Consider the following 27786-nt stretch of genomic DNA (forward strand, 5'->3'; position numbering starts at 1 on the left):
CTTACAACCTGTAAGGATGCCTGCCATAGATGTGGGCGAAGCGTCTGTAGAGAATGCTTCCAGAACATGGCCATACAGCCCGGAAAACTCACAACAACCCAATTCTACAGTAGAGGTGCATACTTAGCCTTAAAAGCTATTCTATATTTTTGTTCTGATTGCTGGCCTATCCCTCTCTACTCCTGTATCTCTGTTTGTCTCTCCTTTGAGTCCCTTGAGGAGGATACACATCGGCTTTTAAAGAATAGCCCGTCCTCTTCGGGACCGGAAGTCTGCAGAGTCTGCGGAAGTCTCCGGGATCTTTATGTCCCGGCCGGAAGTGCGTGGCATCCATGTTGACTGGCGGGCGAGGGGGAAGTCCCGAGGCCCTTCCGCCAGGACTAAAATGGCGGCGGCCTGTTGTGGGTGGAGGTAGTCGGGACGGCCCAGTCTCGGCCATTTTCCGCGGGAGTCGCAGGTCACCTGAGGGTGAGTCTTCTCGGGGGAAATGCGAAACAGCAGTTTTAACGCGATTACATGACAATAATTTCAAATTATATGAACGACTGGTATCTTAAAAGGCCTTTTTAGTGAAGGGGAGTTAGAACAGAAGAAGAAACCGTTGAGGGTTTGGCCGCCTCCCAAATGTTTGAATTGGCTGCTTTACAAGCTTCGTGGCTGTTCGTATGCTCCGAAAAGGCTTTGCCTACTAGAGATAACTTATTATTTTGTTGCCTTATTATAAATCAATATAAATACTACTTTTTATCATCATCATCATTATCCTTGTTTGTATGCCGCTTTTCTCCCCATAAGGAGACTCAGATCGGCTAAAAAGAATACGATTTGCCATTTAAGACTGATGAGATATAAACACCAATAGAATTTGAAGTTGAACTATTTAAAGTAAACAGTTAAAACATTATAATTGAATTATATCAGACTTCTGCTCAATGTTGTTGTGAAGCGTAATCGTGGTCCCCATTTCACTCTTATTTGGCATTAATTATTGGATTTATTACTGTTAACCTAAGTTGATATGACGCACATTGATAGAATAGAGAAACAGAAACCAGGAAAAAATAACTAGAGATGGACTCTTACCACCCTCAATCCTAACTGTATTGAAAAAATATTATTCTTCCCTTACAAGCTAAATAATCCTGCTAAATAATCATAGCCACAGATCATTACAAACCTAGTTCCTTTTGCTCTCAATGTCTCTACAGTTTCCTTCCTGTTCAAAAGCTTTCATTTCGCTCATCCATGTGGATCCCAAGCATGTGGTGGGGAAGCCCAGTGGCCAAATACAAACTGCAGCTGCCTGTTTTGGGGATTGGGTTATGATGCTATCCACTTTTTAATATTTTAGTGGAGTAAAGTCCCCTCAGTAAACAATTGCCTCTTTTTCTATCCTTATAATGAGCCCATTAGCTCAAAATATACATTTAAGCCTTTATCTTTGAGTAATTAATTCCTTTAAATAAAAAAAAAACAGGGCCCCTTCCACACAACTGAATACAATCTCACATTTTCTGCTTCGAACTGGAATATATGGCAGTGTGGACTCAGATAACCCAGTTCAAAGCAGATATTGTGGGATTTTCTGCCTTGATATTCCGAGTTACATAGTTGTGTGGAAGGGTCCTCTGTACTGGTCCTCAAAAGAGTTCAAATGTGGACAGAATTTTTCAAAAGTTTTCTTCCCCTCAGTAGTGGGAAGCCCAACCCAATATATTATATAAGCTTGCCATTATTGCAGGCTGTTTTTTCTGCCTTTGCTATATTAAACTTTGAACATTATACTTTTGAATGCTCAAAACAGATATGCTATCGAGAGTCTGTAAAAATAGTTGGGGTGTTTGTTAAATAGTTCTGAGAAAGTTAAGAGCCTGAAGCATGTAGGTCCTTGCACTATTTGTTGAGTAGTCATTTTACATATGATGCAAGGACATTTTTTCTTAGACAAAAGCATTACATTTAAAATGTAAACACCTAAATATATGACATTGCATGTATGCCACCATTATATGTCTTAGTTGATTGTGGAGTCTTATTATCAACTTTGTTGTTCACACATAAATACGAGATGTTGGCAGATTGAGGGGAATCCCAATGTTTCCGAAGTCAAAGAAGGACTTAAAGGTCTTTTGTATTCGAGATCCATGGAAGAATTGTGTGTTCAGTGATGAAGTAATGTGGAGAGAATATGTAATTGCGGTAGTTTACATGGAGTTACCTGGAAGAATACATGATTGGGGAAACACAGAGTCTGAAGAGGAGCACTCTACACTTTTGTTTTTATATATCTGGGTAGATCTATACTGACCCACTATGAAACAGGCAAGCACTCCTCCTATTCACTGGAGCGGTGGGAGGGAGCCCTGACCACCCAGTGGCACTGAATACAATTCAGCCGGATAGGTAGCCATTCTGATCCTCCCAATCTTATTCTCCATGTCAGTGTTTCTCAAATTGTGTTCCTCCATGTGTTTTGAACTTCAGCTCCCAGAAATCCCAGCCGACTTACCAGTTGTTAGGAATTGTGGGAGCTGAAGTCTAAAACATCTGGACGAGCACAGTTTGAAAGAAACTGCTCCATGTTATTGCAGTCTCCAACTATGTCAAGGGTCCTACTGGTCAGCTGTTGCCTGCAGTGGCATCAGACTAGGTTAGTGGGGAGAGGAGGAATTGCTGTCTCCTCTCTGTTTCCTTCCCTAATTGGACTGTTGACGTAGCCAGTGCCAAAGCTGGCTGACCAGGTAAAACTCATCCCTCAGCCAGAGACCTCCGCAACATGGAATATAGGAGATAACAGTAAGTGCCATCCTGTGTCTCTGGGCTGTGTCAAGGGACACAGGATGGCCTTCAAAACTGTTTTCCATCTTACAATCAGCCCAACTATTTACATGGACCTGAAGTTGGGGGATACTCCGAATTCTTCTGACTTTGGTTAAGGTGGGGTAAAGCCACATTAAGGGGGCTGCCTTGCATTACCCTGGACCAGTGCTGTGCAGCATTTGCCCTCCATGGAGCTGATCTAGGGCCTTTCCACATTAAATGGTCAGTGTAGATGTGTTCTCCCTTTTCAAATGCATCATTTCAGGTTGTGCTTGTATTTGGAGACAATGTATTATGCATTTCCTCAAATGATTTAAATTGCTTATTGGTGGTGCTGTATGTTACCCTTTGCTTGGCTTCAAAATGATTGGCAATATACAGAAAGCTCTTGACAAATGTTTGCAAATTTAAGTATTTCAGAACTAAGTTATACTGAAAGTCATATTGCCATAAACCTTATTACAAAGCTCGGAATTGTCAGAGATCATTTTGACTTGCTTATAGAATATGAAGTCTAGATACAGTTATGTCAAGCTTGATGGATTGTAAATAGTAACATGAGACTTCAGTGGTTCTTTAAATCACATTTGTTGTGGGATTTACAGTATGGTGATAACACCTGTGCCATGCAAAAGTCTTTTAAGAGCATTTCAAACATATTTTTTTTTGCATGAAAATACTTTTCTGGAAACTAGCTAAATGGAAGAATTAACTTTTATTAATTTGGGGAGTTAGATTTTATAGGTATCAGCGCATGATATGTTTGAATTAAGGCACAATCACTAGAAAACCCCAAAGTTATAACTGATTATAATGTTGACTGGTATTTCATTTATTCTAAATGAATTCATTTATTTCTATTTAATTTTATGAAATAGTACATTTGTAAATAAATCAATGTATGGGTGTTGCAATGTGTGTAGCTTTAGTCTTAGACATTATAAGCAAAATGTTGTGTTCAAAAGTAGAACAATCAATATTTTCCCATTTTGCATAGCTAGTAATTGTGGTACAGGTACACTCAAAACCACAAAGCTGTGTGAAAATATACTGTGAAAAATGCAGCATTGTCTTAAGCAGATATTCAGAACCACATGCTAACCATAGCATACAAAATATGTTGTAGCTGAGGTGGAGTGTATTCTGCTTGAAATATGATTTTTTGTTTATGTTTCCCTTTAATAATGTAACTGTAAAATAGAACAAATCTATGAAATTGGAATAAAAAAATACTGGCCCAGATTTATGAACGTACCTCAATACATTATTTGCACAAAAAACTATTCTTTTAAGAGGGTGCAGGAAAATGATAGAGGTACACAAATTCCTAATGATTTTTGGGCTAACTTCTGATCCAAGTCATCCTTCAAGTCAGTTTCAACCTTGATGATAGAATGAGCATGTAAAATACCTCCTGCAAATTATTTCTCTTCTACAAAAATTCAAGCCCACTTTGTTGGTGAGGTGGTGGAGAGTGGGACATCCTCATGCCTGTGCGTCTTGTGTGTTCTAGAGTCTCATGATACTGGAATGAAATTATTTTACTAATTGGAAAAAGGAAAAATTGTGAACAGACACAAGTTACTTATGTTATCTTTATGGGTATTATCAAAGGAATAAATATTTAATATTGCTATTTCTTGCTATGGCAAAGATGCACATTGCCCAAAATTAGAAATTTGGTCATAATTTGAATATTGCCCTGGTTTGATAAAGTACTGAATTTGACTCTGATGTCAGATTTCTTCAAGTAGAGATAAAGAAATGTGATTTTCTGGAGAAATGATGTCTTTTGTTGATTTTTTAAAATTAGTGGCAAGTGATATGCTATTCATCTTTCTCATGAGAAATTCTGGAATGAACATCTTTCCAATTGATTGTGATATTTGATCTGCAGCAAAGATACATTTCACTCAATCTGGTGGCTTTTATGTTTTATATACTTTTGTTCTTAATGTGGCTATAATACGCTTGATAAATATACTACTCTTAGCAGATGATATATGAAGACCGTTTTCTTTTAAAATTGAAATAATTCATTTGCAGCCATATTTTGATCAGATGCTTACAGAGTGCTTTGACAGTAAAAGAGTGTTACATTTACAGAGACCTAATTGATGGTCTCTGTTCTTAATGGTTTGGGCTGTTCATGTTAAGGTTTATAGTTGTGCTCATCAGTATTTTTCAGTGGAGTAATGTATCAGACAAGTGAGAAAGAGCTGAGGAGCCTTATCACCAAGGTGAAAGAAGAAAGTGCAAAAGCTGGGTTGCAGTTAAATGTCAAGAAAACCAAGATAATGGCAACTACACCTATTGATAACTGGCAAATAGAGGGAGAAAATGTGGAGGCAGTGACAGACTTTATATTTCTAGGCGCAAAGATCACTGCAGATGCAGACTCCAGCCAGGAAATCAGAAGACGTTTATTTCTTGGGAGGAGAGCAATGGCCAACCTTGACAAAATAGTGAAGAGCAGAGACATCACACTGGCAACGACGGTCCGCATAGTCAAAGCAATGATATTCCCCATAGTAACCTATGGATGCGAGAGCTAGACCATAAGGAAGGCTGAGAGAAGGAAGATAGATGCTTTTGAACTCTGGTGCTGGAGGAAAATCTTGAGAGTTTGACTGCAAGAAGATCCAACCAGTCCATCCTACAGGAAATAATGCCCTGCTGCTCACTGGAGGGAAAGATATTAGAGGCAAAGCTGAAGTATGTTGGCCACATCATGAGAAGACGGGAAAGCTTGGAAAAGAAAATGATGCTGGGGAAAATGGAAGGAAAAAGGAAGAGAGGCCGACCAAGGGCAAGGTGGATGGACGGTATCCTTCAAGTGACTGGCTTGACCTTAAAGGAACTGGGGGCGGTGACGGCCGACAGGGAGCTCTGGCGTGGACTGGTCCATGAGGTCACGAAGAGTCTGAGATGACTAAACGACTGAGCAGCAACAGCAGCAATGTATCAGACAAAAAATGGACAACAAAAAGATGCTGAATTCAGAAAATACATATTAAAAAGCTCAATGGTTCATGAAAGAACTAACAGGTTCTGATAATGCCCATTGCAAATGTCTGGTTAGACATTTTTCCTCAGTCTTTCAAATTATTGGTATGAGGTACACCTTAAATTGGGACTAATGTGGCCCCCTAGTCTTATAATTCCAAAAAGCAAAACCTGATTTTGGCATTTTGGATAAAAGACAACATTTTACTATGCCATTGTACAGTGTCAGCAGGAGATAGCTCCAAAAATGCATAATACCAAATCCTATATTTTGTCTATTCTTGAGCTGGAAGTATGTCATACGATCACACTGCCTGCCTTCATTTACTAACTCACTATTACCAGCAAATAGTGTTAATGTGGAATGTGTGGAATGTGACTCAGTTTGGAATGTGACTCAGTTATGAATACTCCAATGATTACTCAGCAAACGGTTTGAGTTCTTGTCTGAACAAGTCCCAACAGTTGTGAATCTCTTTGAGGTAAGATAGATTTACTGTAGGATACCTTAAAGGCGGTATCTTCATACTGCTCTTTAAAAAAATAAGGACACTTGCTGAGACAAATTGTAGTATTTTTCTTCAGTAGTGCCCAGAAAATTTATAATCAATTTAGTTAGTAGATTTAGTATTTTAGCAACTTGTTGGTTAGCAACCAGGAAAGTGATGCTGGACTTAATGCAGATCATTTGATTTTGAACCAATGTTTTAAAGCTTCTGAAAAACCGGCAGTTAATTTTTGTATGTGGGGGTGTGTTTTTTTTGGTCTTCTACCTGACTAATTCCTGAACTTTTTTTCCATTTTAGCTTTGCACTGATAGCTATTCCACTGCCAAAATGACATCTTCCACCTCTGCACAATTTCCATTACACGAGAAAGCTTGCAGAACATCATCTGAAAGAATCACACAGGTAATATGTGGCCTTATTTATTTTCCACTTGCAGTTAATATAGCCTTGTTGTGGTGCTAATTATGTGTCATAATTTAGGGTGAGAGAATTGGGGAAAAACATCCTAAGTGTATGCTAATGCTTTGGATTTCATCAGGTGCATTTTCCCTACCTTCACTTACACAAGGTCAGAGTTTACTTTTAGAGACACAGCATGTGATCTGCACTAGGTTTATCATTATTTTTTAATAGCTTGAACTCTTGGAAATTATTTTTTTTCATTGTAGTTGGGAAAGGTCAGTATTATTTTCATGTGAAAAGTTTCATCACAATTTGTAATGGGATAATAAAAATATCCCATTAAAATCATGGGTTGCTTACATATAATAGATCAAAGGTCCTTTTTAAGCAAACTGTTGCAGGGTTGGACTATAATTTGAAAAAAAAAGAATGAATTCCTATGCACACCACACATATCTTTTTCGAGTGCAAAAAAATGAAAGAACAATACAGTATTTAAAATGAAGAACAATTTTAATCAACATAAACTTACCAGTATTTCAATTGGAAGTGTGGGCCTGCTTTTGCCCGATGAGATATTAGCATGATTGTTCTTGAGGGCCTTCAAGTCGCTATAGACTTAGGGCAGCCCTAGGTCTCAAGTTTAGGGCAGGACTTGCAAAAATGACCTTGGAGGGCTGCATCCATCCCACGGACCTCAGTTTGGGGACCCCTGTTATGGATTTAAAGATTTATCCATGTGACGGCTTTTATGTATGTTGCTCAAAATGTAGTGTGACTTGGCTAAATAAATCCGTATCATATATCTTAGGTAAGACCCAAGCTGCCGCTTTTGAGGATATTGCAAACTGCAGGGGCTCAGGGTGAAACTTTTACATTAAAGCAGGTGAGTTAATTGTGCGCTTATGCATTTTAGAATATTGTTTTGATGGCTCATTTCATATGTTTTTATTCTTCAAGCTTAAAAAAATTCCCAAAGTAGTTCAAAAGAAAAGAAAAGAAATCTGACTGATACCAACTACATTCTATCAGGAAGCATCCTGGCTCTGGCGGCTTCAATTTTACTTGCCATTAGCCTTGTGCAATTTGACTGGAGGGTGAGCTGTTTTTGGTACGGTAGAGTCTCACTTATCCAACATTCGCTTATCCAATGTTCTGGATTATCCAACACAGTTTGTCTCCCGCTCAGATTCACAGCTGTTTCTTTAGGCAGCAAGGACTGAACTTTTTATAGATTTAATTTCTGACAACATTGTTACTGTAAATTCATTTTATGCAATTATATCTATTTGTAGTCAATTTGTTAGTAGCCAATGTTTTGGAGGTAATATTTTCAATACATTGCGATGTTTTGGTGCTAAATTCATAAATACAGTAAATTACTACATAACGTTACTGTGTATTGAATTGCTTTTTCTGTTGATTTGTTATAAAACATGTTTTGGTGCTTAATTTATAAAATCATAACTTAATTTGATGTTTAATAGGCTTTTCCTTAATCCTTTCTTATTATCCAACATTTTTGCTTATCCAACATTCTACTGACCAGTTTATGTTGGATAAGTGAGACTCTACTGTATCTGAATTTTGTTGGGCACCCAGATCTGTTTTCGGGAGCTTCCCGAAAACTGACTAATGGAAATATCTGTTTTTGGCTAGGCAGCCGAAAGCTCCAGGAAGATGCGGCCAATTGATGGCAATGGGGAACTTACAAGGCTCCTCTTTCAGTTCCTGTGAGCCTTTCCTTTCAAGGGAGCCTTGGTTTGTGAAATGGAGTTAAGGAAGCACCCTTCCTGGGGCCCTTTCCTTTCTTGCCTTCAAGGGAGTCTGGGTTTCTGCAATGGGGTTAAGGAAGTATGTGCCGCCTACTCCTGAATAGAAGGGAAAAGCCGTGCCCAACAGCCACATGGGTCGTTTTGGGTGAAAAAACCATTGCAGCTGAGCCCTTGCCATTAGAGCCAAGACAAACAAGCCGGATTGGCTGAAAGGAACCGACCAACCTGAATTTGTGCACAAGCCTACTTGCCATTAAGAATGGCAAATAACTATGTAGTTCAAACTAAATTTGTCTTTCCCTTTCCAAGAAGAAATGGGTTTCTGCTTCATAGCAACATCATGTGAAAGACAAATGGAAGTACTGCATATGTTTCTAGAGTGAGAGCAGATGTTTTTTGAGTGCTCTACTTTAAAAAGAGCAGTTGAGGGATAATTTGAAAAAAATGTTTCAGAGGCACTTCTGTCTAATTTCCAAAAATTTCTTGATGACTCCTTTCAGATGTTCTCTTCAGTGCATCATTGATTTCTAACTGGGGGTCCATGAACCCCTAGCAGTCAATTGATATGCTTCAGCATAGTTTTCAAGAGTATATTTTCCAATAATAGTCCTAGGATATTTTTAAAAAAAATACCTTTCTAAATAATATATCACATTCAACTCGTCACCATCATAAAATGCATATTTTTTCTTGATTGTCCTTGCCCTCCTTCCTTATTTCTATTGTAATCCCATCCTTCTCCAGGTGCAGCTGCTGTATTTCAGTCTTCCCTAATATCAGTGTACTTACTATTCATCCCTTTCCTCTTTGCTGTGTTCTCTTTAATCTCTCACCTACCTTCCTTTCTTGGAAGAGGAGTGGAGAGGAAAAGAGAGGGATCTCATGCCTTTATCGAAACAGCCTCCTCCTGCCTCTAGTTCTTTAATGAGCCTAGGAAGGAATGACTTGAGAAATTACCTGTGCTGCTAATTCCTGGTAGCCTATTACTAAACCAGAATAATTGTATAGTGAGTAGTTTCAAAAAGAGAAAGAAATTGCTCATTTTCATTTAAACATTCTGAAAATTTCATCTCTGCATATGATGTACTGAAAAAACACAGAAATAGTAAAAATGATCTAAAGTATTTTTGGATGTATCAATGTGAAAAGTCTCAAGTTTTTGAGATAATAGTTTATTCTTGACAATTTTACACTACTAATTTATGTGGCCTGTGAGCTGTGTACTTTCTGTTACTTTGAAAATTATGTTTAGATGCATTTTTCTAGGGAGGAGTCCATAACTCAGTTCTCAAATTGATGTTAGACCCCTAAACTGGTTTAGAAACCACTTCTGTATATTGATGTCTTTAAATTTGTAAAGTGTTTAGGAGCTTGAATGAGATGCAGCTGCTTGAACTAGCACCTTAGTTCTCTAAGTGCTAGGGATAATGTTGTGGGTTTTGCAAGTACTCTTCATAACTATCCTTATAAATGGCCATCTCACTGAGTTTGAGCCATGAATCCTCCCTGTTGCATCTTCCCTACTGACAGGAAATCTTCATTTTTCTTGGTATATGTTCTATTCATCAAAATATTTTAAGAGCCTCCTCTTAACTGCTGCTAGAAGAGTACCAGAGTTAGCAGAAGGTTTAACAGTGTGAGGGAAATTGCCACATGAGGTTGTATTCCTGAGGGACTACTAAGATATGCTTTTCCTTGTTTCCAATTGATGCTTGAAAGTTTTTAAATTATGCTTTTTATTTTATTTTTTCATTGGATGTGTCTTGTCAGCTAAACCTAGGACATCCTGCAAAATCATTTATTTTAAGATTAAAATGCAAAGTGTGTACTAGATTAGAAAAATGACACAAGCTGTGATTTACAGGGGTATCCTGTCAGCTAGAAATTAAATGCAGTGGTTTTTCATTAGGAATGTGTCAGATATTCCTGCAGAGCTGTGTGACTTATTTTAAACACTTATGCATTTAAATAACTTATTTAGCTTCTGATATTTTTGCAAAAACAAATTGAATACTTTACATGGAAGGGGTTTCAATGTTAAAAAGCCTACATTTAGCGCAGCGAGAACCTGTCCCCCTGCAGTGGGTAGAAACACTGCTAGCAGTTTTTCATTTTGCATTTATCTTTAGGTGAGCCCTCTTTGTTGCTAATATGGAGTGCACACCAGATTTTAAGCATAATGTTTTGCCTGAAAGATGAGCTCCACGTCTATGTTGCACACAAAGATCTTGCTGCTGAGTTTGAGCATTTTGAATCTTAGTGCACTTGAGGCAGTGATGCTATAATCAAACAGCAACTGGAATTTAACATTGAACATGGATGCTTCTAATGTAGGCAGTGGCTTTGTACTTAGTGATATTCTAGATGCATTTCTTTGCAACTAGAAGTATTTATTGTATGGCCCTTACATTTCAGCTGAAGGTAAATAAGTTTCTGTATTGTAGCAGTTCTGAGATGCAAACAACCATCTGTGAGCTGCTGCTTCTAGTTGTGTGCTTTCTGGCTTATGTGTTAATGATTTCTTAATTACTCCTGAAGTATAGCCTAAGATGTGCTGTTTCCACTGTTACTATCCAGATGAGGCATAGCCAATATCCCAAAGGACAGGATCAGAATCCAAAACAACTTTAACAGATTAGAGAACTGGGTCAGAACTAACAAAGTGAATCTCAACAGGGAGGAGAAATGTATAGTAAAGTAGAGACTCTCATATCTAACCGTCACTTACCCAACATTCTGGATTATCCAACACAGTCTGCCTCCTGCCCAGATCCACAGCTGTTTCTCTAGGTAGCAAGGACTGAACTTTTTACGGATTTAACTTCCGACAGTGTTGTTACTGCAAGTTCATTTTATGCAATTCTATCTTTATTTGTAGTCAATTTGTTAGTAGCCAATGTTTTTATAGTCAATGTTTTCAATATATTGTGATGTTCTGGTGCTAAATTCGTAAATACAGTAATTACTATATAACGTTACCATGTATTGAGCTGCTTTTTCTGTCGATTTGTTGTAAAACATGATGTTTTGGTGCTTAATTTGTAAAGTCATAATGTAATTCGATGTTTAATAGGCCTTTTCTTATTCCCTCCTTATTATCCGACATTTTCACTTATCCAATGTTCTGCTGGCCTGTTTATGTTGAATAAGTGAGACTCTACTGTACTACACTTAGGCAATAAAAATGAACCACGCAGATATAGGATGGGTGACCTGGCTTGAAAATATTTCATGTGAAAAGAATCTGAGTTTTGGTGGACCACAAGTTGAATATGAGTTAACAGTGTGATATGGCAGCTAAAATGGCAAATGCAATTCTAAGCTGTAGCAATACGAGTCTAGTTTTGAGATCAAGGGAAATCATACACCCACTCTATTCTACTTTGGTCAGACCATACCTGGAATACTGTGTCCAGTTCAGGGCACTGTAATTCAGAATTATATTAACAAGCTGGAATGTGTCCCGAGAAGGGTGACCAAAATGATCAAAGGTTTGGAAGCCAAGCCCTATGAGGAATGGCTGAGGGAGCTGTGTGCATTTAGCTTGGAGAAAAGAAGGCTGTGAGGGGGACAGGATAGCTATGTTTAAATGTTTAAAAGGGTGTCACATTGTGGAGGAAGCAAGGTTGTTTTCTGCTGCTCTGGAGATTAGATCACAGTGCAATGGATTTAAATTACAGGAAAAGAGATTTCACCTAAACATTAGGAAGAACTTCCTGATGGAAAGAACTGTTTGGCAGTGGAATATGCTGCCTTGGAGTGTGGTAGAGTCTTTCTCTGGAGGTTTTTAAGCATAGGCTACATAGCCATCTATTGGGGATGCTTTGATTGTACTTCTTCTGCATGACAGGGCTTTGGACTGGATGGCCCTTGCAGTTTCTTCCAACTAATTCTATGATTAATATTAATAGCCTCATCTGATGTGTAGTTGGGTTTCATTGTACAGTTCATACATATCTCAAGGTACTTAGCCATTATAGTTCTACTTATCAGATATTAAGAGCTGACATGTATGCATCCATTACCTTATTCCTTTTATTTCAATTTAAGATGACGTATTTTGACATAGTTACTAATGTCTTATGAAGATATGGTTGCTGAAATTATGCTATAATCAGATCTTTCCATTTTATTTTTTGGAGCTGTTCCATTGTGTATTTGGTTTTACAGTGAATTAGACTGAATAGTGTCAGATGATAGAAAACATTTATTTTAGGGCATGCACCGCAATATCTTCCACCTGTCACCTCTTACAATCATAGAATTAGAAGGTACCACAAGATCTATCCAGTCGAACTTTTTGCCAACCAGGAATACCCAATCAAAGCACTCCCAACAGATGGCCATCCAGTCTCTGTTTAAAAATCTCAAAAGAAGGAAACTCCACCACATTCCAAGGCAGCATATTGCCCTGACTGTCAAGAAATTCTTTCTAATATTCAGGAGGAATATGTTTTCCTGCAGTTTGAAGGCATTTCTTCAGGTGTCTGAAGCAGAAAAAAAGCCTGCTCCCCCTTTCAGATATCCTTTCAGATATTTAAACATGGTTATCATGTTCCCTTCTAATCTTCTCTTCTCCAAGCTAAGCATACCCAGGTCCCTAAACTGCTCCTCAGGGTTTGGATTGCAGAGTTTTTACCTTTTTGATTGCTCTTTGGGCAAATTCTATCCTAGAACTGGAACCACTATTCCTGGTGAGATCTGACCAAAGCAGAATAGTTGGTACTATTACTTCCCTTGATCTTGACACTATGCTGCTATTGAGCAGTTCGTTAGGTAGACAGCTGGAGAAACTTTACACTTTTTTCTGCTGCTGTCCTTCACCGAATGGTTCTGTTAACACTCCTTGTTTTTTAGTTTCTTGTTCTGTTCACATGGAATTGCATTATCACTTTACAAGGTCAGGCAGTATTATAATTTATAGGAGAAGTGAGATAAGAATGGGAACTAAATACATTTATAATCATGTGTTAACAGTGTAGGAAACTGTCATTGTAGATAATAAAAGAGTAGTTTAGGGTACTTCATAGTGAAAGTCTGACAATTACTAAAGTAATTGAAATGACAAATAGTCCTTACAGGTTTAATGTTTGCAGAGTAGCTATAATATGCTGTTTTTCATTTACTTAGATCATACATTACCTTGGAGAATATATTGTGCTGAAACAGCTGTATGACAAAGAAGAACAACATATGGTTTATTGTGAAGGAGACCAATTAGGGGATCTTCTGGGCCGTGAAAGCTTCTCTGTAAGAGATCCAAGGTAGGAAACCTCTAAAACAAATGTAGTGAGATTTTTATGTGTTAAATAGCATTTTCAGCAAGAGGTTAAGTTCTAATGATGTTGAAAGTTTTAATCTAAACCCTTCATATAATCATCCACCTATAGTAATTATCCTAAAGTTCCAGAATGGTTTCCTGTCTTATAAGCATCTGATTCAGGAGTGGGCAGTTGTGGTGCTCCAGATGTTTTTTGTTCACAATTCTATTATTGCTATCCTACATAGGCAACAAGGGATTTTGTAAGTAGCAAATGGAGAGCCACATTTTCCCCTAGTTCTAACTGAGATTTAGGGAAGACATGGGTTTGTATTAGTTTGTCTTTGTACAGCTGTCTTGGCTTACTGGAAATCACTTGTGACTAATAGTAGGATTTAGATGTAGGAATAAAGGCTTTGGTTGTAAGAATGTTTTTATGCAGGGTGATCAATTCAGTCATAGAAGGTGGCCAGTTGTTGGCCACTAATTCTAGCAATTCAAAAATGGACTGAGTTTCACCAAGTTTTTCAGTTTGTTTCTGATATTCATAGTATTTGTCATCTTGCTTCGCAAGTCACATTGCTAATGGAAACTAGATTCTGGTAGAATTTAATTTTGTGCTTTCAGGAAGAGTTCTATACAGGCTTCAGAGCATTTGCCTGCTGTGTCCAAGTTATGTGGTTTCAAAGATTTAACACTATCATAAAGGTCTGGAATGCCTTTTTTTTGTTAGAAGCATGTAATTCAGGAATGTACATCTGTAACTCCCATGACTGAAAAGGGACACTTTGCTTAACAGGTAGATTTGATATATTTATGTCTCCTGGTGCAGGATCTTGGCCATTGTTTTCTTCTTTCTGCATTCAGTGTGAATTCTAGCTCTTGGTTAGTTTATTTGAACCTTGCAATACATTACGATTGAACAACAGTGAGTGCTTTTGGGTGGGGTAAGGGTGGTTTTTCCTACTTTTAACTATTTACTACTTTTCTACAGCCCGGTGTATGATATGCTGAAAAGGAATGTGACACCTGCTTCTGTCACAGGTAGGTCTCCTCTGTTATTAGTAAATTTTATTTAGTACTTTATATTTATATAAATCATTCTGGTAAGTACAATAGATGAACAATATTTTGATTGGATGGATTGGTAATGGCAATGAAGCATTGGGATGAGTAAGAACACTGCAGTCTTCTCATACATGTACACTATAAACTGGTAGCTTTACCTGTTTTACATTGTTATAGTTGTAGGGCAACATTGGCAAAACAGCTTGGATATTTAGAACATTGAACACAATGAGTGGAACCCAGGGAATGTTGCATCCCTATGAAATCAATGGGGCTAAACATTTAATCATGTATTTTTATATATTGTCTTTCCATGGAATTAATTTCTCTTAGATTGTACCAGTCAAGTTAACTGGTTTATGTATGGAAGAACTAGGGGGAATCTGAGTGTTTTTTCATAATAGAGGTTTTAGTCTATGATTAAACCTTGCAGATGACTTATTCTGTGATCTTATTCTTTACGTTTTTAAAAAAATCATTTCTCATTTCACTTGTATATTTTTTTCTTCTTGCTGGGCAGCACCCTCATTGCTTGCCCTTTCTTGGAGCTTGACAAAGCTTCCTAAATATATTTCATCCTTTGTCTTGTATTTTGTGAGTGCCCTATCCTTTTATGTGCTCCCTAACTAGATTTTAACTAGTTTTTTTCAGAGCTTTGTTTTGGTTAGATATCCATGCCAGGGAGTAAAGATTCTACTCCAATCCTTATGTTACTGAGGCTTCTCTGTAGCTGTTTTGTGTACAGCATACATCTTTAAAATTCCAGTCATGGAACTAGCATCATGCCCAATCTGATCTTGAAAGAAATTCTTATGGAACTGTATGTTGGAGAAACTTTCTAAGTTCTTTGATTCCAAGAAACATTTGAGGTACAAGCTGACAGGCACATGCATAACAATTTCCTTCTGTAAACGTTGCTGCTTCTTGCTCTATTTCTGGTGCAAGGCTTGAAGCGACTCTCAGTTTAGTAGGTAAACACATCCAGTGGAATTTGAAATACTTCTAGAATTGAGCTAGGAGTGTATGGAGGATTCAAGGGTGCTCGGTGTAGGCTTTTGTTTTTGAAGTTCAAGTGTCCAAGAAAGGAAATGCGGGATAATATATTGTGAAGCATATCTTCAATTAGTTGTTGGAGAACAGATCTAGGAATTATGGACCCTATAGAGGATATCCTACCTCAGAAGGGCATGTAGTATACATTGAACATAAGCACCAAAATTATGGAATTCAAGTGGATTAAGTCATAAAATGTTACTTCAGAGAATGGAACCAGCAATGTTGTATTCAGATTTTCTGGGAAGTTGTAGTTTAGGTAAACATAATGAAGATTTTACTGATTGCAGTACAGTCTCCTTATCTATAGATTTGATATGCATGGTTGTACTTACTGTAGTAAACTCTCCCCTCCAAAGTGTTTGTAGGCCTCTCTATGTTCTTCACTGCAATTCTGTGATATGTTTCTGGCCCAAATATCAGCGAAATATAAGGTTTACTTGCATCCATGGGGATCTTAGAATGGGAGGTATATGTAATAGTTTAACCCTTAAGCTCTTCCTCATTAAAAAAATTGCAGGAAAGTCTAGTTATTTTCCCCCCTCCACAAATGTCTTGCAGGCATTACATTTTTTGTTCATTGTAAAATGTAATACAATGGTATAATTATCCCCCCCCCCCTCCCAAGCACATCTTCTCTGTTGGTTTCTTCTTTTCTGGGTAGGAGATATTACTTTTTGGAGCCAACCCAGGATTTTATCAGTATATTTATTGTATGTGACCTCATTTGTTTTCTGATTTGTTTTATTGTTGATTGACTTGTTTTATTGTTGATTGACTTGTTTTATTGATATGTTTTTATATTGTCTGATGTCTGGGCTTGGCCCCATGTAAGCCGCCCCGAGTCCCTTCGGGGAGATGGGGCGGGGTATAAAACTAAAATTATTATTATTATTATTACTTTAAACATTTATAACAGATATCTTCCAAGATGACCCCCTGCCTAAATGCTGTTCGTAGATATTTCTAATACAGAATTATTCTTGCTTCAAACTTATTTGAAGCCCTCATTCCAAATTTGTGTGTTTTTCTCTTTTTTAATAAAGTTCAAAAATGGTCCCTTGTCCCTTTCATTGTCACTTCGCTTTTTTCCTCTGAGCATCATTGCCAATATGTCCATTTCTGCCATTTAAATTTTTTTTTATAACCCACTCTTTGGTTTTTGGTGTTTCATTCATTTTTCAGTGTTGTGTGCATAACATTCTTGCTCCTATTAACATTAATTAATTTTATGTATTCATATGGTGTTCCTAATAAGAATAGTTCAGGGTCTAATTAGATTATAGTTTTGAAAAAAATGCAGTTGCTTTTGTATTAAATTCCAAAAATGCCTTGCTTTAGAGCAAGCCCACCACGTGGAAGAAAGTTCTAGGTTTCTTGTTATACTTCCAACATGTACTTCTCGTTTTTGTTTATTTTAGCCAGTCTCACCAGGGTCAAATACCATTGAAACATTATCTTATAAAAATTGTTTACATCTTGACGTAAGATTCCTTTTAGTCTTGAGTTCCACATCGTTTCCTATTTTTCTAGTTTGATATGTACCACATTTTGTGCCCATTTTATCATACAGTCCTGTACTAATTCTATTTCCATTTCCCATCTTAACAACATCTTGCATATTTTCCTATTGGACTCAATGCCCAAAGCGTCTCTTCCAACCTTCGTTATTATTTATTATTATTATTATTATTATTATTATTATTATTATTATTATTATTTATTATTATTATTGCTTGGTGGCCAACTATAGTCCGGCCCTCCAGTGGTCTAAAGGATCATGAACTGGCCCCCTGTTTAAAAAGTTTGGGGACCCCTGTATTAGATACTCCTCATTGGTATTGAGTTTTTTCCCCCAAAAAAATTCTGGTAGATCTTTTTCAAGGCTGCTGCTTTTATTATTTATTAGAACTCTTTCTTTATGTCCCCTTCCACACAGCTGTATATAAAATCCACATTGAGCTGGATTATATGGTAGTGTGGACTAGATAATCCAGTTCAAAGCAGGCATTGTGGATTATCTGCCTTGATATTCTGTGGAAGGAACCTTAGTTGTCTGTATCTGAACCACCGTAGCTGGTATCCTTCTATTTTTAATTATGTTTTGAATAAATATTGATCTTCTTTTCATATTATAAGTTCTCTATACGTCAACCATTTTTCTTCCTTTCTTTTATCCTATCTAAAAATGCTTCTTCTGGTGATATTGAAAGTGGAGTTTTGGGGTATACTTTGAATTATATTTATTCCAGGTTTTCAGAATTGCTAGTCTGATTAAATGATTTCTGAATCCTGCATGTTTTTTGGCTTTCCCATACCATAGATACATGTGCCAACCGAATCCCAGGTCATGTTCTTCCAGTTTTAAAAGTTACTTGTCAACGAATCTGCCAAAGTTGGATTAGATAGTTTGTTGAGATACTTTAAGTGAAAACAATACTGAAGTGTTTATAGTAATCCATACATTTAAGTATGCAGTCCTCAGCTTTTGCCACAAATACACAAATCATTTCAGTAAGAATTACTAACCTTAGTTTTAGTCCTCAGATGTGGTATTGCTAGATTTCTGAACTTGCAGAAGGCTTACAGAATTAGGTCATGAGCCACAGATTGCCCAGCTTTGCAGACTTGCAGTGTAGTTTTATAGTCTGACCTGCTTTAGAACGTCATCTTATTCAACATCACATTACTAATTATTAAATACCAGTTGTTTGTTAATGGTCCTACCTTGAAGCCATTAGAACATATTTCAACCTTTCTCGACATTGTTGGAGATTTGTTGAAATATTCAACAAGGATATTGACCTTGCTAGATGGAGACTTTACTCTGCAACAGTAAGACTACTTACTTAGCTTTCTTTTAAGCACCAGCACATATAATGGATAGATCTTTTCTATTTCTACCTGGTGCTTGTTAAATAAGGTTAATGTATGGTATTGTAATCATGTTTCTGTGTCACATCCCACTTAAAAGCTGAATTAGAAGCTTATATGTAGAATTCTTTCCAATTAAAGTGTTCTTTTAAATGTCAGGGAATTCATTTGAAATGATAAGTTTATCACATAGTTCACCCTTGTGCAGTTTTTTTAAGTTGGTGCATGTGAGTGGTGGCCATTTGAAGATTGTGAAAGGACATTGACATTTTGGCTTTTGACATGATTTCACTTGGAATCACCCTTATCACCAGGTGTTGCAATGGAAATAAACCTCCCACTGGTCCCAATGAAGCATCTTTCCCATTGTAAAACATTGGCATGAAGTTAAAGTACTCTCTCCCTTCCCAAAGTTTCAATCTGGTTCTGCCTGTCCACATATTTTTTTAATTTTTTAAAATCGAACATGTAGGATATTAGTAATTTGTGTGCTAGGAGGAGGTGTTTAGGTGCTAGTTTATGAGGCTAGAATATGACTACAATTGGTCCTCCTCATGTGTAGATTTAACTTTTTTTGATTTGATTAATATGTTCTTTTTAGAAATTTCTAGGTCCTCCAGGGTCTTGCAGGATCTACGAAGTCCTAGAGAGAACATATTAATCAAATCTGCAAGGCATTTTGTCTTTTCTAAAAAGTGTTTTCTAAAAATGCATGGTTTTCCCACTTTTGCAGGGATACTGTGTCTCTAACGCCTGTGAACTGGAGGGGCCTACTCTTGTTCAAAGATTTTAGGAATTAGAGAAATAAATTCCATTCCTCAAGTATTAGTGATCTAAGAAATGGAGCAGTGTTGTTTGGGAGGTGTTTTCAGCCCCACAGCTTGGTTTTTTGGTTACTTGTCAAGGGACCTTCTCTGTTGTGTGAATGGTTATTACTGGGGAAGGTTTTTTTCTTTTTCTTACCTGCTGTTTAGATGCTGCACAGACACATGCTCTCGCAAAGGATCAGAGTGTGGATAATCCAAGCCAAGATCAACTGAAGGTAACCCCGTCTCTGGGTGGTTTGTTTTCTCGTACAGAGCGCCCCTTCTCTGTACCTGTATATGGTGGACTGCCAGAACTTCTGATCTGTTTGCCTGTTTGCCTTCTTCAGAAGTTTTTGGTAGTCCACACAGCAGGGACAGAGTGGCCATTCTCTGTTCTCTACCTAACAGAGTTACAGTCTCTGAGCATCTTTTCTGGGATGTAGCACTTCTTGTCCTCAGTTACACCAGCTAGCATTGTTGAGTAGGATTTTCTGAATGGTGATCTAGATCTGCTTAGTAGCACCTTTAAAAATGGTTTTAATAAATAGAACGTTTTAGCATAATCTGCTTTGTTTCCTGTGCTATTGTTGGATTGGTTTAACCCAGTTTGTGTGAGAGCAACGTGATTTGGTTAACAATCTTGATAACATTAGCAGGTAGCAGCTTTTGGAAAATGGACAGATTGCTTTTTTTTTAAAGTGGTTTGATTGTAACTTTTACTTATGTGTATTTGATCCTTAGCAGTTGTCTTTGTCATTTTATCAATGTGCTTTGAATGTTCAGTTAAGCTCACTTCCCCTCATAGCTCCTTGATGTTGCTTTGCTGCTGGTGACTCAGAAAGGAAGTGCTACATCCCTGTGTCTCTAAACGATCTGATGGGTTAACAAATGTCTTTTTTGTCCTTCCTCCTTTAAGCAGAGTAGCACAGAGAGAAGTTCTAGCATTGAATATAAAGAGGAAACATCCATCTGGTATACATCAAAATCTGGCTGCATAGAAGATACAGGTGAGTGTGGTATTTGTAAAGAAATCTGAGTTGAACCATAATCACGTACGAGGGGATTTTCACTTTTTGATTACATTATGATTTTGGGGCGGGTGGGGAATTGTTTTAATCTCTCTGCTATTCTTGCATCTGGTTCTTCATGTGTGTAGGTCCAAACTTTATGTGCTAGTTAGAAACTGCTAAAAGCAATTGCATCCTTTTGAATAACACTCACTCAAAATATTATTTCTTGATCCTAATAAGAGCCTTTCTCTTTGCCATTCAAAATGTGTGACCTGCTTAGTGGGATTGAATACCACAGCAGTATTGATTTGTGAGAGGCAATATATTACCTTGCTGGGGACAAAGTTCCTGCTGTTTTGGAGGTCAGGGAAAGGGGCTTGGTTTTTTGATCAAGTTACACAAACCGGAATGCGATGTATTTATATTAATTAAAACACTATTGGGGAATTTTCTAAAGTGTGAGTTTTTAAATACTGGGTGAATATCTGGGTGAGCCCAATAAGAAATCTGTCATTGCTCATTTATATTAATGGTATTTTTGAACAAGAGATAAGTTTAGTATCAGTTTATCTTCTGCAAGTTTTTCTTACGTAATTCATGCTGTTTATATGTATAAACTTGAGAATGTTTATTATAAGATGAATAATTATTTGCACTGTGTATCTGTTCATATTATCCAAGTTACTAGACTTGTAGGATTTTCCTTTAATTTTTCAGCTTGGCATATTTGCATATGGAGTCTGAAGCATAGAAATAGTCTGAAAACCTAGGTTTCATTATTTATACAAATAAAGATAAACAAAACAGTATTTTATGTAATCATTTATTTAATTTTATACCATCTTTATCCTGAAGTGGGACCTGAGACACCTTCCAAAGATAATAAATTGAAAACATTTACAGTGAAATCTAAGAACAATTAAAATCACAGTAATCGTATTCTAATCTGAACTCTGTTTGGTTCCTGCAATAAAACACTGGTAGATAACCCATCAAAAGAACAGACTTCACTGGATAGTGTGCTTGAAGAGTGGGATGTACCTGGACTTCCATGGTGGTTTTTGGGGAATCTGAGAAACAACTACAAGTCCAGAAGTAATGGTTCTACAGATATACAAACTAGTCAGGTGAGTGTCATTTCTTCATGCGTATATTTAAATACACACACTAAGGAGCCCCCGGTGGTGCAGTGGGTTGAACTGCTTGTTGAACTTGCTGACTTGAAAGGTTGGCAGTTCGAATCTGGGGAGCAGGGTGAGCTCCCACTGTTAGCCCCAGCTTCTGCCAATCTAGCAGTTCAAAAACATGCAAATGTGAGTAGATCAATAGGCACCACTCTAATGAGAAGGTAACGGCACTCCATGCAGTCAATCTGGCCACATTACCTTGGAGGCGTCTGTGGACAACGCTGGCTTTTTGGCTTAGAAGTGGAGATGAGCACTAACACCCAGAATCGGACACGGCTAGACTTAATGTTAGAAGAATACTTTTACTCTATATCTAAATACAGAGTGTTAGTCTGAGGTTCTCAGACTAAATTCAAATGTAGAGAACAAAAGAGCATGCACTGTGAAATCTAGCAGATGCTTCCCACTTTTGATTCTAGCTCCTCTCATTATCATTATAAACTCCTTATTTATTCTGCTAAGATGTTAAAACATTGGATGGCAGAACATAGCATGTTGGAGAAGGGAGGTCTTTTCTTCCTTCCCAGTCACTCAGACTTCCCAGATAATGTTGTCCTCATTTCTAGGCAAAAGAGGCTCTTTGGAATTTAGTATACTAAAAGTGCTTTGATGTATCTCTGGGTTTGTATTGACTTCACTGTATCAATGTTGCATCATGTTACTGAAGATTTTTTTAGTAGGCTAATTGGGGTCAGGGAGCTTAGTAAAGCCACTTAGAACACATTGCAGAAGCACCAGAATTTCACAAATATCAAATCATTAAGTCAGTTTTGCACTTTATTGCATTGCTGATAATGAAATCCAGTCATTTCACATTTTAGCTACATTTGAACATCTATAAGTGTAATGAAGACCTGAAAATGATCTCAGTTTTCTTCTGCTTCTCTCTAGGATGTAGATACTGCTGTTGTTTCAGATACAACGGATGACTTATGGTTTCTCAGTGAAGCTGTTTCAGAGCAGTTAGGTGTCACAGTGCCAATGAAGACAATTGATTGTGAACACGCAAATGAAGATGGAAAAGAGAATAACAAAATGGTAAGGGCCAAGATCAAAGTTATCAGATTGGGTTTATTTGACCCAATAAGTATAATTTGCCCTCTTATACCCCTTTTGGCTTGCTTTTACTCTTAGTGACTTCATGGCTTATACTTCCAGTTTTAGTTTTTATTTGTAAAATCTTGTATTGCATAACAACTGTCATACTCCTATGCAGTCTGTTTCAAGTGTTACGCTGAACTTGAGATCTATATGACAGTTATTAGCAGGAGTCAGTTATAGGGGATAGAACTTTTTCCAGTGCTCAATTTCCCATTAAAATCTTCTATGTATATCAGCAGTAACAAAACCAATCTGAAATCTGTGATGATAAGAATGTCTTTTTGTTCCCTTCAGCTTAGAAGTAGGAAGTGTGCTTAGAATTTTGGGGGATTTTTAAAAAGTGGTCAATATATATTAGTGCCTACTCGGAGATGAACTAATGTTTGGTGCTATATTTTATTATTGAGGGTTATTGAGGCATTTAAAAGTTTGTTTAGTGAATATAATAAAAATAAATATGGCTAATCAAACTGTACTCTGCGTCACTGGAATTTTTTAAAATAACAGTGTTGAACATTTTCTGGAAAAATCCACATTACTAATAGGAACACAAAATGAATCATTTTTTGGCTAATAGCCCTCCTGTGCCACCAAGTTACAAATCTATAAAATGAGGAAGAAATTTGTTTCCCACTGTACGTTTAGTACAGAGAAAACAGCTACTGTAAAAAAGATGACTTGATATAGCTTTGCCCGCCAAGCACAATCTTAGAGCAGAGTGTTTCTTAACTTTTAAAGTATTGACAGACACCTATTCTATTTTGTTTGCATATTATAGGTAAGTGAAGTTACATCTTCAGATGACTTTGAAGATTCACAATCCTTAAGTGATGACACAGATAACGATATTGCCCCTGAGGTATGCATACTCAAGCCTTGATGTCCTTGATTCGTTTGATGTTTGGAAATGTAAAGGATGTGTTTAGATATATGTCACAGTACTGCATCTCTTTAAACCTTAAGCAGTGCAATATGGTGGTTCTCTTGTTGGGATGTTCTAAACAGTGTGTAACAGATCAATTTGTAGGTTTTATTGATGGTAACTGTCTTTTGAGCACAAAAGCTGTTAAAGATTTAACTAAAAAAACAACACAGTAGTCTTCATGGTTAGTTTATGTGCCCCCAAATGTGCCCCAACCCCAGCTTTCTGTAACATTCTTCCATTCATTCTCTTGATGTCGGGGTGGGGTTCTGATTTCTTTATGGCATATAGGTATATTTCAATTAGTAAAGCTATTGACAAAGAAGCTTCTTTTTACAAAGTCCTTTCAACCTTTCCTCCTCAATCTTTGCCCAGTTGGAATTTTCTTTACGGTATCAACACTGGGTGGGTTGATGAAGAAGGCTTGGAGAAACAGACTTTCAGTGTTGGGTTACAACAGTGTGTTTGCAGTAATAATGCAATAAAGCTTTGTTTGGAAAAGAATTGACTTTTACTCTATCTAATCTTGCTGTAGCTGTGTATGCTACCTACAACAAGCAAGATAAACAGCAACTGCTTCCAGAATTGTTTAGTGAAAGCGCGGATGAGCTCCCTCTTAACAGCTCCATGCGGGGAAATGAGAGAAGCCTCCCACAAGGATGGGAATACATCAAAACATCCGGGTGTCCCCTGGGCAACGTCCTTGCAGACGGCCAATTCTCTCACTCCAGAAGCGACTCAAGTTGCTCTTGACATGGAAAAAAAAAAAGCAACCCCAGCATGTTAAAAAAATAGAGCCATATATTTCCCCAACAAAAAAGTGGTGAAAACCTATCCTGAACCCATATCCAGAATTAGAGATAAGTGGTTAGAGGAAGTGGCTGGGAAGTTGTAGTATGGGAGTCAGGCAGATTACCTATCTTTTGCATCCTTTATGAACAAAAGAAGTATATCTCATACTTGCTTGATATCCTGTTGAAGGTGATATGTAAACAGAAATGTCCATCTAGTACCATCACATTTAATTTAGACATAATATTCTGGGGGAGGAACAGTCAGGTAAATGTCTTCATGGTTTTGTTACAGCTAAGTTCGCTGGCCAGATTTAACTTGGTTTAAAATATTGATTGTGAGGTTATCTTTGACACATTTGAAGCAAAGCGGATCAGCACAGCAGTTATTGAACTTTGGGCTTTTAAAGGAATTGAGTCTGTAGAGGAAAGTGACACGATTTGCTTTGATATGTCAGTTTCTGAAAGATCTCTGTTGTGATTCCTCCACAATGTCATTTGCAATTAAAATTCAGTGAATAACGCAATTTCTATGTTATTCTCTTTCATTTTTCTTTTGGAGATTGTGCTTTGCAAAGAAGAAGTGCATGTTCTGGTCCTCATAGTCTGCAGAATCAAGTTGTGCTTCTTTTTAAAGTGGCATGTGTGTCTTTTTGACAAATTGGGATGACTCTGGTATTAGATAGCTGAATTATAGCTCAATTCAAAAAGCTGTTGCCCATGGTGTATGTGGTGATCAAGGAAACCACCATCAGTTGTGTACATTCTGCAGATTTTATTTAATTAGAGCCTGAGAAAGTCATTTATAACGCTAAAGAACTACCTTTTCTTGAATTTAGAATACAGCATTGAAAACTTATGATAAGGGAAGGGATCATTCCACAGAGTTGGCAGTCAGAGTGAGATTGAGAAGTTAAATATGCACCCATTGACTTGTTTGCTTTTCTCTTTCATTTATTAGGATGGTTGGCAATGCACCAAATGCAAGAAGTTCAACTCCCCCATCAAACGATACTGCTTACGTTGCTGGGCCTTAAGGAAAGACTGGTTCTTTGACTGCCCTAAACTAAAACATTCTGTCTCCACATCCAACATTGCTTCACTGCAAAGTACAGACGAGGCAGAAGGGATGGATGTCCCAGACTGCCGAAGAACAGTATCAGCTCCAGTTGTACGCCCTAAAGACCTGTGTAGTTCAGACGTTACATGTAGCTCAAGCCCTAAAAGCTCCATGGATTCTTTAGATGTATCACAGTTGTGTGAACAAAGAAAGCCTGTGCTGCAGTTGGGTAAGCGGAAAGAAAAGGAAGAGGAAGAAGCGCAGTCCCTTGAGACTTGCAAAGAATTGCTGAAACCTTGCCCTTTGTGCCGGAAGAGGCCACGAAATGGGAATATTGTCCATGGAAAGACTGCTCATCTTGTGGCCTGTTTTCCATGTGCCAGAATGTTAAAAAAGACACGATCACCTTGTCCTCTGTGTAAGAAGCAGATTCAAGTTGTGATCAAGACTTACATATCATAGCTGAGTCACTTCCTGGGGGCTGTAAAGGATGCAGTTTGAACATTACACATGTAATGAGATGGTGCTTACAGTTGTTACTTTTCTGTTTACGTTATCAAGATCCCATATCCACAAGGACATGTTCTTAGTAAAACCTCAGTTACCTGAAACCATGGATATGACCAAATGCCATTAAATTATTTGACTCTCATGTCCAGCATACCATAACGTTGTACTGTAGGTCTAGACATTTCTATGAACCAGGGTGGTTGTGTGTTTTCCAGGCAGTAGGGCCATGTTCCAGAAGTACTGTCTCCTGACATTTTGCCCACATCTATGGCAGGCATCCTCAGAGGTTGTGAGGTATATGAGGATGCCTGCCATAGATGCGGGCAAAACGTCAGGAGAGAATGCTTCTGGAATATGTCCATACAGCCCAGAAAACACACAACAACCCTGTGATTCCGGCCATGAAAGCCTTCAACAACACATTGAACATTTCTATGAACCGTTTTTCCGTGGGCATAGATATGTGAATTTGTAGTTATTGTTTTTACAGTTATGGGATTGGTGGGGATGACTTACAGTTTGTCTATAGGGGAAGAATTGCAAAAGTGAGGGGTCACACATGTTCCTTAAAAGGAGGCCTTCTAATGTGGAAATAACTCCATTGTTTCTCCATAATGAAGAATCATTGTATTTGCATGCTGGCCTGAGGGCACAAAAAGAAGCCTATTTCTACTTCCTTCCACCTTAGTTATGTTTGTGCTAAGTTTCCTTATATGTATATGATGAATTATGTACTAACTTGCCTTTTGCACCTTGCACATGATTCTTTAAATGTCTGGAAGTCAGCTATACTGATAGTTGGATCCCAAAAACTGAGCATTTTTCTGACTGTAAATTTTTTATCTACATATGATGCACCCTTGTGTTGGGTGCCTTTATTTCTATATTGGGGCAGCTACTGAATGAGTAAGATATTTGACACTTCGTTATTCTGTGTCTCTTACGCTCACCACATTAATCTTGGGACATAGTTTAAGCTTTGTATGTTATGGGCTTTTTCCCAGTACTCTGTGTGTTGTGTATGTATGTGTGTGTATGTGTGTGTGTGTGTGAGAGAGAGAGAGAGAGAGGGAGGAAGGAGACAAGACTTTCAATACAGTTAGAAGAAAGATTATTTGTACTAAGATTGTTCCATGTATATTATATTTTTCTCTGTTTAAAACTATGAGTGCTGTGTGACTTACATTGACTTGTCATAACTATAGCTTTCATGAGGCTGGAAGGGACCGTATTTGTTCTTGTTTCTCTAACTGCTAAACCTTTATATTGTGCCTTGTACAGGGTATTTGAAAAAGAACTCCCTATTCCACCATTTAATTTAAATGGTGAATAGGGAGTTCTTTTTCAAGCACTCTGTATTGCTGAGGCTAAAATGGATCACATTCCTAGACATTTGCTAGTTTCTTGGTCCTTTACTGGATATGCTAGGAACCATTTTTTAAAGGTGAAGTATTATAAAGATTTAAGTCTCCATAATTGTCAATAGCACTATAAAACTATAAAAGGAAGAAATAAAAATGATAAAAGAAGATCTAGAACTGACAACACGAATGTAAAGAGTGGGTTAAAGAAAGCAAATTAATTCAAAATCAACAGGGGGAAATAAAGAAGGACATAGGAGTAATAGAAAGA

At 37.5% G+C, this 27786-nt stretch overlaps 1 protein-coding gene across 4 annotated transcripts; it reads left to right on the forward strand.

Annotated features, from left to right (window-relative positions):
- Window positions 1-320: 320 nt before the first annotated feature.
- mdm4 (MDM4 regulator of p53) lies at window positions 321-27319 on the forward strand. 4 transcript variants are annotated; one of them, XM_003220407.4, is made up of 11 exons: window positions 323-468; window positions 6633-6737; window positions 7549-7623; window positions 13643-13776; window positions 14767-14816; window positions 19742-19809; window positions 20490-20580; window positions 21568-21710; window positions 22662-22808; window positions 23650-23730; window positions 25546-27319. In XM_003220407.4, the coding sequence occupies exons 2-11, from the start codon at window positions 6663-6665 to the stop codon at window positions 26104-26106; spliced, it is 1425 nt and encodes a 474-aa protein (XP_003220455.1). In that variant the 5' UTR covers window positions 323-468; window positions 6633-6662; the 3' UTR covers window positions 26107-27319. The 4 variants fall into 4 exon arrangements, 3 of the variants coding, with proteins under 3 accessions (XP_008107857.1, XP_003220455.1, XP_008107856.1); XM_008109649.3 differs by having other exon boundaries at window positions 20493-20580; XR_010005486.1 differs by lacking the exons at window positions 19742-19809; window positions 22662-22808; window positions 23650-23730; window positions 25546-27319 and having other exon boundaries at window positions 321-468; window positions 20493-20580; window positions 21568-21586.
- The last annotated feature ends 467 nt before the right edge of the window (window positions 27320-27786 follow it).

The sequence above is a fragment of the Anolis carolinensis genome, chromosome 4 (assembly GCF_035594765.1).
Source record: "Anolis carolinensis isolate JA03-04 chromosome 4, rAnoCar3.1.pri, whole genome shotgun sequence".
NCBI lineage: Eukaryota > Metazoa > Chordata > Lepidosauria > Squamata > Dactyloidae > Anolis > Anolis carolinensis.

Bases quoted from the DNA above. Each gene is read 5' to 3' on its own strand.
- mdm4 (XM_003220407.4), top strand. From the start codon at position 6,663: ATGACATCTTCCACCTCTGCACAATTTCCATTACACGAGAAAGCTTGC. The intron at 6,738-7,548 runs GTAATATGTGGC...CATATATCTTAG, and splicing joins CATCTGAAAGAATCACACAG to GTAAGACCCAAGCTGCCGCT. The intron at 23,731-25,545 runs GTATGCATACTC...TTCATTTATTAG, and splicing joins ATAACGATATTGCCCCTGAG to GATGGTTGGCAATGCACCAA.